Source organism: Drosophila guanche, unplaced genomic scaffold (genome assembly GCF_900245975.1).
Source record: "Drosophila guanche unplaced genomic scaffold, DGUA_6, whole genome shotgun sequence".
NCBI lineage: Eukaryota > Metazoa > Arthropoda > Insecta > Diptera > Drosophilidae > Drosophila > Drosophila guanche.
The window spans coordinates 4,257,420-4,267,965 of NW_022995747.1; the positions used below are offsets into that span (position 1 = coordinate 4,257,420).

The window sequence follows — 10,546 nt, forward strand, 5'->3', positions numbered from 1 at the left end:
CGAAATCGTATCTGAAACCCAAAATATGTGAATGAATTGCAGTTGCAGAGTGCGTGGGCGTGTAATTTGACAGCTAAATGAAGCTGGAATTTCTCAGGTTTTCATTGCTTTGTCTTCATTCTTCCGATTGAGCAATTAGAGGAGGTCTGGTCCCAAATGGGGTGGCCTGGTGGCAAATGTCAGGCACGTCGGCTGTAAGCTTCTGTTCATTTGGCATGGGTTTCTATGTGTGAGTACTAAAGCAGACAATGCAGTCTCCCCCAGTGACTGCTGCTACTACTACGAGTGTGAGGAATGACACTGCTAAAATGTGCATCAAGTGGCCATTCGGAGACTGGCTGGCTGGCTGTTACTGCTCTTTTCTCGTCAGCCGCACCAGACGTTGACTGCGGGCAGTTTGGGGCCATTTAATTGCACAATCATAAGGCACAATCCCGCTGCCAGCCCTGCGCACAGATGATAAATTTACTGGATACATTTTTATGATTTTTTTATTATGGTCGACTGCAAAACATTCTCCAGGTGGCAGTCCACTTTGGATTTAAAAATACACTTTATTATAGGAAGAGGCGCTTGTTAATTATAATAATTATTGATTTGAATGCATTGTGTGCATAGATTTTAGCGCTAATAAACATGTCAGTTGATGCTCTTATCGCAGATCCTAGAATAGGCCCTCAAAAACATGCAATGGCTAAGAATCAGTGGCCACACACCGCTCCGCTTCGACAGCAACTAAAATCTGATGGAATATAGCACTCGCAAAACTCGCATGGGATCGGATCGGATCGGCAGAGATCGGGGCCCATCCGAATCGTAATCGAAGTCTGAATCCGAATCGTTGCCGCCGTCTCTGTCGTCTCTGTCGTCGGTGTTGCTGGTGGTTGTTGGTGTTGGATTTTGGTCGGTTTCGTGTCCGTGTGTCTGTGTCTGCGGCGCATAGAAGACGGCTTGTAGGGCCCGGATATCGCTTAGTCTGAAGTCGGCGCCTCAACTCTCAACAGCCAAGTGATCGCTAGGAAATCGTAAAGCTGGCCAAGATCTGCCGCCTCGTGTTGTGCTCTGTTCTGTGCTCCATTCTTTGTGTTCTGTGCTCCACAACGTCGCGCTGATCGCCTTGAATCGAGTGTGAAATATTGTCTCAAAGGATAACAACAGAAAGAATTCCCCGGTTTAGTGTTTGTTCTTTTTGCTGGCTTTGGTGGGAAGTGAAGTTCATTCCATTCAATATTTCGCAACGTAACCGAAAGGCAAGTGCTAAAGAAACAAAAATGAATACTCATCTCGAACAATGGAGAATTGTGTCTAGATTTTATGCTAAGTTATGCACACACGTTTAAGTTATAAACAAATTCCTGGCCTGGCCACCTTTTCGACCAGCAACCTGTCGACAATTTGAGACATTTTTGGGGTCATTGCGAAACGAAAAGCGAACCAAAACCACCCGGGAACGGACGAATTCAAAAGAAAAATACAAACTAAATATTGTATAAATAAATAACATGACGATGGCCAACAGGCAATAGCCGAAGCCGTAGTCAGCCCTCACAGAAAAATGAGAGATGAAACGGAGGAAAAAAACGGGCTTACAAAACCAGCCGTAAATACTCTGATGCGCCATGAAGATGATGCCCCAGCCAGCCAGCACCAGCTCCAGCGCAGCTCCATCCCAGTCAAGTCAATCACTAATGTGGGGCTTATATGTAAATCGCATAACGATTGATCAATTCTGTACGTTATTGTAGTCCCGCCTTGCGGATAAAACAGATGAAGATAAAATGCAGCAGCAGCAGCCCAATATCGCGTCAGATAGTGTGCGTGTAAGTCTGCCTCTGCGACTGCCACTGCCACTGCGGATGCTGTAGCTGTTGCATTGCCGCATACCACACGCAGCATGCTCGTAAAAGAAAACTGCCCAATTTCACGGGGCATTATGTGTTATGTCATCGTCGATCTCCCTTAGCCCTGAATTTTGCGTTACACTTTCGTGGCAATTGCGGCCCAAACAGCAATCAGAAGATGTGCTAAACGAAGAGATACACAAACAAAACTAGTACAAAGCCCGAAAATCCCCCAAAAAAACTTGAGTCGTACATTTACGTTTATACTTTAAGAGAAGTTGTGACATGATAAGAATAGAGCGGAAGTTCGGATTAACATTGGCACCCTGATACACATATCACACTTCCCATAGATGAGACAATTTTTTAGAGAAATATTTATAATTTGGTTTGGATTTGCCCTTCGTCAGAGCCGCTGACGTTCACGCATGCGCACAATTTGTTGATTTACGATTTTATTGTTGTTTTCTTGGAGCAAACAGCCAAGCCAACGGTTACTCCGAAAGATAGTTAGTCAAGCAATATTATCTTCATATCACACCTAGGCCTGAGCTCCGAGCTGCGAGGTGGGAGATCTGGGTCCACAAATGGTTACTGCTGCACATCCGGTCGCACATTGGCGGCGTCGGCTGCCACGGTAAAAGAAAACCGCGAGCAATGTTTATTGCCTCTTGGGTGACATTTTTTTTTGACATGGCAAATTACATTTTAATATTATGAGTCCAATTGGGGTCACATGCGTCGACGGTCGCACCAACAATTAAAGCAGAAACCCTTCTAATTCCCACCTTCTTTTGGGGGTTACTCAACGCCTCCTCCGGCCGAGTGAGTTTTAGATTGACTTATTTGCCCAAGAAGCCAACAGCATCCATCATCTCCCTCAAAGTTTGGCCACAGAAAAAGATTTAATAATAATGGCAAGGTAAACAAAATCAAGAGGCAGAACAAGGCGATGGCTATGTGGACGATGATAATGTTTGGCTGAGGTGATGACAATTGCAAATATTGGAGGTCAGATGTCGTACATGGGTAGATATTCTGTGCTTGTATTTAGGTATATCCACTAGTATATTGAATATGCATGACTGGGTCAATCTGTGCACCCTTGGAAACGAACAAATGATTTTTTTTTGCAAAATGCAAGTGCAACGACATTAAAGTCTCAAATAAACAAACAAAAATTAATATTATTAATAGTTCTAATGATGCTAGACGTTGCTAACGTTGATTGTCACAAGATATTTGTTAATTAAGTCAGTAGTTTTCCCCACGTATCAAATTTCTCCACCTGCCCTCCCGCCTACCCCTTAATGGTTCATAGCTGAAAGTGATTGAAGCGATTGGGAATCGAATGCTTTCTATTAGAACAGAAGTGCAAGTGATAGGAATAGGAGATGACTGTGACTGTCATTCGAATGTTTACTCGTAATATATTCAAACTGCAATATGCGTCAGGGAAAGACTCAGCCAACGAACTTTGAACCTGTTTTTCGAGTACGAAGCCTGGAGCGAAACGCTCACAATATTTGCAACTAATTGCATATTTATAAAGATAGACAAATTGCCAATATTTAAATCATCCAATAACTGAATGAAGCACTCAGAAAACAAACATTGAAGCTGTGTTTCTATGGCTATGGCTGTGACTGTTTCACGCCTGGCAAACCTGCCAATCGGATTGATACATTAGTATACATTGGTATACTATGTAGATATAATATGGATCCCAGACCTAGACAACCTACATACATTCTGGACGTCGACGTAGACATAGACTGACCGACTGATTAGGCATATTTCAACATGCTGTAATTGAGTCAATTACATTTGTATGAAATATTTCGTAATGGAAAGTTTACAGATTCCGTTTAATTGGCTGCAGGAATGTCCAGAGCGAGTCACATTCCTGGTGGAATTTGTGCTGCCAGCCAGCCGCCACCACGCGGAAGTTAGTCGCGATTAGTTGACAAAGTTGGTGTTGTCTGTGTGGTTAAATTAGCTAATTTATGTGCCTGCAGCGGCCAACACACACTCACACCACTAACAGTGGTTCAAGGTCAGAGCAGAGCAGAAACTAACGCTAATGCGAAATAGTCGCGTCAATGGTAAATAAATCTGCATAAAATACAAGTAGAAATCTCTTTGGCGGTCAGTCAATAGGCAGATAACACTTCTTTCTCTCTCTCGCTCTCAGCGAGTGTTATGTTTGATCGTAGCGCAGGGCCACGCCCAACAGTGAGTATGTGGCTGCTGCCCCTTTAGTTGCTCTCCAATGCAAGAGATTAATTTTTTTTGGTTTCGTGCGCTCTGCCTCGTTTCGTTTCCTCAAAACGTACGACCTTGATAGAGATTTTACAATAGTTCGTTGTCGATGCCATTGTGCTCCATCGATTGATCAGAGACTGCCTGCCGCTGCCTACCGCTACAACTACAGCTTCAGATTGTCAACCTTTTGTCTTGTCTTTTGTGTCTCCTCAACATTCCTCTCAACCATCCAGAACCAAGTATTCTAGAGGCTGTAAATAGAACCAGATTGGGATGGGGTTGGGGATTGGTATTGCGATTGAAAGCATATTCAGACACAAATTGCGCATACGCCACATGTGCTCCGGGGACCAAAAATGGTAGGCCAACTTGACGACAGAAAAAAAACGTGCAAATCTCTTTATACAGCCGCGAGTGCGACGCGTGTCTAGAATTTATCGGCCGACATATAGCCGGGCTGATTATCGCATAATAAACTGGAATGTGACGTCAGGGCTTGAGAAGCTCATTTGGGAGTCGAATTCTATTTATTTGTCTTTCCATTATTTCATTTCATATTTACTCTGCCGTTGCCACGCACTCTCGCACCCTGAAAATCGCTAATTGGAAGGCAAATGGCATCCAGCAGAGTACCAACATCGCCAGCAACGCCACATATTTGCGAAATACTCGCATATTTTGTTGAAGAATATTAAAATTGAGAGCATAGTCGAGTAGATATTAGACAATGTGCAGCCGTAACCCACTGCAATGGGATTTTTGAATGTCGGGATCAAGTTCTAAAAAATATTCAGCCAAGTAATGATGACCCAACAGTTCTGACTTTTGCTTCTCGGGTTTTTCGGCAATAAAATCCAAACTCATTTGCATGTGGACATTGGAACATTGATAGCAAAGTTTAAAAATCAATAGGCAAATAAATATGCAAAATTTTACAGCAGTTTATATTCCCAAAATTTCCCATTTTATTTTTGTTGGGGAAGCGAAAGGAGTGCTGGAGCTGGAGGCAGTAGTTTTGGGGCACGGCACTAGTGGATGGCCTCTCGATATAAAACCTGAATTCTAAAACTTTTATCTAGATATTTATGAGTGCTAAATGGCCATAAAAGATATTCTGTGATGAGAGTCCCCAAAGTCAATGTCAAAGCCAAGTTCATGCCACTCCGCAGTAGATAATTCACGGATTTTTCGAAAACCGGTAGAACTTTTTTGCAATGATTATACATTTATTAGAATACTTTGATTACATAACACTTTATTTAAGCTTTGATGTGAGTTTATGCAGCTGAAGTTTCATTAACAGGCTAGTGGAACAGTCTCCCCATAGACATTTCTACTTAGTATCTATATATAATATTTATTAAATAATAATATCTGCGAGGCAAATGAAACCAGTTTACAATTAAAGTCAATTTGCATTTAAATGTAGAATCTGAATCTCCGGGCCTCATACTCTACATTGCATAGATCTAACCCATAAATAGAGGCAGTCTCCCCGTAATGGTTGGGAAGTTATGCCAAAAAATCTAAGAAATGTTGTCTAAATGTTGATCTGGGCCTCGCCACAACACTCGACAAGAGGCCCTCATAATAATGCAAACAACTTGGACGAAAATTCTTGTTACTCAATCTCCAAATGAATGAATGCAGTTTGGTAAAGTCTGAACGATGACTGAACAGAAAACGCTTGGTAATTCGATAATGGCGTTCACTTTGAGTGTGAATCGGAGTCGTAGATGGCAGGTGGTGCATAATTAATAAAGCCAAGAACCAAACAGAAACTAAGCACTCCATTTAAAAACATTTCCCATCGAAGCGAGGCTAGATGATAGTGGATTCAAAAGGCCTACAGGGGTTAGCGCCTAACTGGGGCAGCCGTCGCCGTCTGGCCAAGATCAGAGATTGAGCAAGCGGATTCAACGCAGCTGAGGGTTCATGTTATTACGGCCAAATAATGATTGATATCAAGTGCCCAGGTCTAGGAAGTGCCAACAGAACTTGGTCTGTTTTCGGGTGGGACTGATCACGTCGATACCCCTGGAGACTAACCATAACAATTAACACACAGAGATTGCAGCAGCCACTGCATCCCGCAGGTTGGATAACTGGTTTCCCTTCCTTGAAGACAATGCCATAAAATTAATGATTCATACGTGCCTGAATGGACCGTCCTTGGGCACTGTCCTGCCTCTGGAGTTTGGGAATGGGTCTGTGTCTGAGGCTGGGTATTTCCCCAGCCTGAACAAAAACTAGCCGGGGAGGGAGAACAATAATTTGGCCAAGTTAACGAAACTAAAGCGTAGCAGTCGTAAAACCAGTTCTGTGCACGTAAACCACATTGCGTCCCCTGACCAGGGGCCTGCCTTTAAATGCCCTTTAACAGTAAATGTAAATCATAATGTTGAGAAGCAAAAGAGAAGCTCAATTAATTGCTGATGCGACAGTTCCCGCTCGAAAAGAAATTCAATAATACTCGAATACTCGTATGAACATACATAAACTCTTGGTTTGTTGGATTTCCTTTTTTCTGCTGGTTCAACAGAAGTGCAATATTCGACGGGTTATTGTCTTCCAGAACTTTTGCTGCGCGTTGCTTGACGATTACATGTCTAAATCAACTTGACATTCGCAATGACACTTTCCACAGGCATCATCATGATCATGCAAATATATCAGACATACATATGTACATAATATGTCTAGTATACTACGATCTGCTGGAGCGTGGGCGAGGCCTTGCCTTGGGTACCATTAGTTAAGTGTGTGCACCGCTAATTAACAGGAACTACGGCTAGTAGCATCTTCTATTTGGATCTAACCAAGGTCGCCTCAGGTGCTAATTAAACTGCATGACCCACTTGACTTACCATCTCCCATAGGCATTATAATAATTTCATGATTTATTCTTCACTTACAGTTGGCAAGATGTCTGTCAGACTGAACGAGACGAACACAATTGTGGACCGGATGGTCAACTTCTTTGTGGAGCACGAGGATCTGCGCACAAAGGTGTGTGTACATATATAGAGGACTAATGCCAATTTTCAAACGAATTTGTTTGGATATTTCAATACTCTTCACAGAGCTGGTTCCTTTCGAATGCCCCTGGACCGCTGTTCACGATCCTGGCTGCTTATTTGTACTTCTGTCTGTATGCCGGTCCCCGTTATATGCGGGATCGCAAACCCTTCGAGCTGAAGAACACGCTGCTGGTGTACAATGCCGTTCAGGTTCTGTTGAGTTTGGTTCTGTTCTACGAGGGCTATAAGGGCGGCTGGGGCGGACACTACAGCTACAAATGCCAACCCGTGCCCTATGCCACAGATCCCATCTCCATGAGGGTAAACTATTTATAAAAGAGAGAGGTCTACCAACAATCTACAACTGATTTTTGTTAACTTCAGATGGCCGGTGCTGTTTGGCTATACTACATTGCCAAGATCACCGAGCTGCTGGACACCGTGTTCTTTGTGCTGAGAAAGAAACAGCGCCAGATCTCATTCCTGCATCTCTACCATCACACGCTGATGCCCGTGTGCGCCTTCATTGGAGTGAAGTACTTTGCCGGCGGCCATGGCACTCTTCTGGGCTTCATCAACTCCTTCATTCACATCATCATGTACGCCTACTACCTGCTCTCGGCGATGGGACCCAAAGTGCAGAAGTATCTGTGGTGGAAGAAGTACATCACCATCCTGCAGATTGTGAGTGTCCTCAATGGAGTAATGGACCTAGCTTCGTTCTGGCTAAAACTCTTAATATCTTTTGCAGGTTCAATTCTTGATCATCTTTGCGCACACGCTGCAGATCCAGTTCCAACCCAGCTGCAACTTCCCCAAGTCCATTGCCGCCCTGCTGACATTCAACGCTGGGCTCTTCACCTACATGTTCAGCTCGTTCTATGTGCACAACTATAAGAAGGAGGCGGCTGCCCAGGCCAAGCTGACGGCGAAAAAGGAGTAGATAGGAAGAAGCTTCTCGAATCTGTATATTTACATTTATCATTTATGGTCCTATTCCCTACCTATCCTCTGCCTACTCCTCCAACTTGCCCCTATCCACTTTCCACTCTCGAATCGATCCTTCCTCGTAGTTATTCATAGGTCAAGATGGATATTATACACTCTGTAGTCGTTAGTAAGCTTGTTTCGTAGTATTTCGTTAGTTTGAGGAAAACGGCTCATTTTATATTTGATCGAAACAGTCTTTGCCATTGCACAATGCAAATTTCTTTTGCATTTGCTGTTTTGGGATAGTGTGTACGAATATGAATGTATTTAGTAGTGTTTCTGTAGAACCAAATATTATAGTTTAGTAGTTTAGCTATTACTTTATGGACTTGGCATGCATTGTTAGTCAAAGACAAAGACAACAAGCAGGCAAATGGCAGAACTCCTGTCTGAACTTTTGCCTGTCCGACAATGGTCTGTCTCTCCCTCTTTGGCATGCACATTTTATAATGAAATGTTATTTTGTATATTTTATTTGCAAACAATAAAAAAACAACGATTTATATAAATAAATGCTGATATGTTTTCTATTTATGCTTGCTGCTGGAACAAAAGGGAGTGTCGAAAGGCTAATCAGCAGATACACTATCAATTGAGATGACTTAGACTGCCATTACTTTGAGACTAACAAAGAAAACGGTCATTGAGCATATACAAAGAAATGAAACTCTGCGGGAGGCCGACAATCCACAACGGAGAAAGGTACGAACGCCAATGCCAGAGCCCTGCACTGTCAGTCTGCCAGAGAACATCGCTCTGATCGGTCGTTCCGAAAACAGCTCAACTAATACTCTCACTGTGCTGCTTATCTCCGTTTACAATTATTTACTGAGCATGATAAAGAGTAAGATAGTAGAGGACAAGCTTGATACGCTTGTCTCACGGTACGCAGTGCCGATCATCGATCTCGCACATTGTGGTAAGTGTTCTTGCCCCATCCACACGAGATGCGGGTACAGCCCCCTTTACTCAAGCAATCTTTATACAATCGCACTGCTTATAGGCAAATCTGTGATTAATCGCGTTGGGCAACAGCTGGACAAGGCCCTCTCTGAGAAGGGGATCGCTCTACTTGTGAATCATGGCATTCCCGACGAGAAGGTTCGTTATCTTATCACCTTTAAAACTTGTTGTGTTGATCGCTGTTCTAATCTGCTCAGATCAAAGCTGCCTGGGATCAATTCGATTACTTCTTGGACTTGCCTGCTGAGGTACGGGATCGGTACAGCAGAAAGGATGGGACAAACTATGGCTACGTGAGTCCCGGAATGGAACGCTTCGATGGGAAGACACCAGAGCTACGGCATACCTACAATATTTGCAAACTGGACGACAAGAACATTCCAAGGGAGGCTGAGACGCTGCCCGACTTCGCTGAGGAGATCACGACGCTGGCCAATGATTTCACGGCCTTGTCCACCTTCATACTGAAGGCACTGGAGGTTGCCCTGGAGACCCCTCCCAAATGCTTTCTCGACAAGCACTCAGAGATGCTTTCCGGGGATGATGTCAATATGACTACCCTTCGAATGATCTACTATCCGGCGATAGTGGACGATGAGCCTGGGCAAAGCGAGGGGGCCGTTCGCTGCGGTGCCCATGTGGACTATGGTACGTTTACCCTGCTGGCTCAGGACTCTGAGGGCGGTCTGGAAGTGCAACTGCCTGGCGGTGACAAATGGGAACGTGTGGGTCATCTGCCCGGATCAATTCTCATCAATGGCGGGGAGCTCTTATCAATTTGGACAAGGGAACGCTATCACGCTGTGGTATAGTCCTACATCGCCTTCCTAAATATGAAACGGTTCCTTATACTCTTTTATTTTCAGCCGCATCGCGTCGTTGTACCTGAGAGGGCCAAGATACGCACTAGAGGCAGACATTCCATTGCCTATTTCTGTCATCCTGATAATTCGACGATGATTTCTCCCAGAGATATTCTTGCTAATCAAACGGAATCCGCAGAGGAATCTACTGACGAGAAGTGAGTCTTATAGTTGAATTTTTAAATACCCATAAACTGACATTCGATTTTGTAACATCCAGAATCTACAGTGCCTATGAGCTAATTCAGAAAAAGTTTTCTGACACCTACGGACCTTCTTCGCAGGAAAGCAACGAATCTTAAGCAACAATTTATTTTGATATTCATACATTCATATGCCATAAAATAAAAATAAAATAAATTTACCATAAAATCATTTTGAATTGTGTGCATTTTGCTGAACTGTTCGTGGAAAAAAGCTGACTGCCACAACACTACCCACGTTGCTTTCGGTCTATCGATACACTCGAGTTTTAAGTATCGTTTGCGATCGTGCTGGTGTCATGTTAGAACTGTTCGAGGTGCGTAAAAATCGTCACAAGTTAACAGCTTCAGATAATCCGTTTATGTAAATCTCTCAGAAATTCCTACTAGTATATTTAATA

At 43.4% G+C, this 10,546-nt stretch overlaps 2 protein-coding genes across 3 annotated transcripts; both read left to right on the plus strand.

Moving 5' to 3' along the window:
• The first annotated feature begins 964 nt into the window (after positions 1–964).
• Positions 965–8,601, plus strand: LOC117583344 (elongation of very long chain fatty acids protein AAEL008004). The gene is made up of 5 exons (XM_034271608.1): positions 965–1,250; positions 7,024–7,115; positions 7,190–7,447; positions 7,511–7,810; positions 7,878–8,601. Exons 2-5 carry the CDS (start codon positions 7,032–7,034, stop codon positions 8,067–8,069), a joined length of 834 nt encoding a protein of 277 aa, XP_034127499.1. The 5' UTR covers positions 965–1,250; positions 7,024–7,031; the 3' UTR covers positions 8,070–8,601.
• A 245-nt stretch (positions 8,602–8,846) lies between these two features.
• LOC117583462 (UPF0676 protein C1494.01) lies at positions 8,847–10,293 on the plus strand. 2 transcript variants are annotated; one of them, XM_034271768.1, is made up of 5 exons: positions 8,848–9,035; positions 9,120–9,217; positions 9,277–9,885; positions 9,946–10,100; positions 10,163–10,293. In XM_034271768.1, the coding sequence occupies exons 1-5, from the start codon at positions 8,951–8,953 to the stop codon at positions 10,242–10,244; spliced, it is 1,029 nt and encodes a 342-aa protein (XP_034127659.1). In that variant the 5' UTR covers positions 8,848–8,950; the 3' UTR covers positions 10,245–10,293. The 2 variants fall into 2 exon arrangements, with proteins under 2 accessions (XP_034127658.1, XP_034127659.1); XM_034271767.1 differs by having other exon boundaries at positions 8,847–9,217.
• Positions 10,294–10,546: the final 253 nt, after the last annotated feature.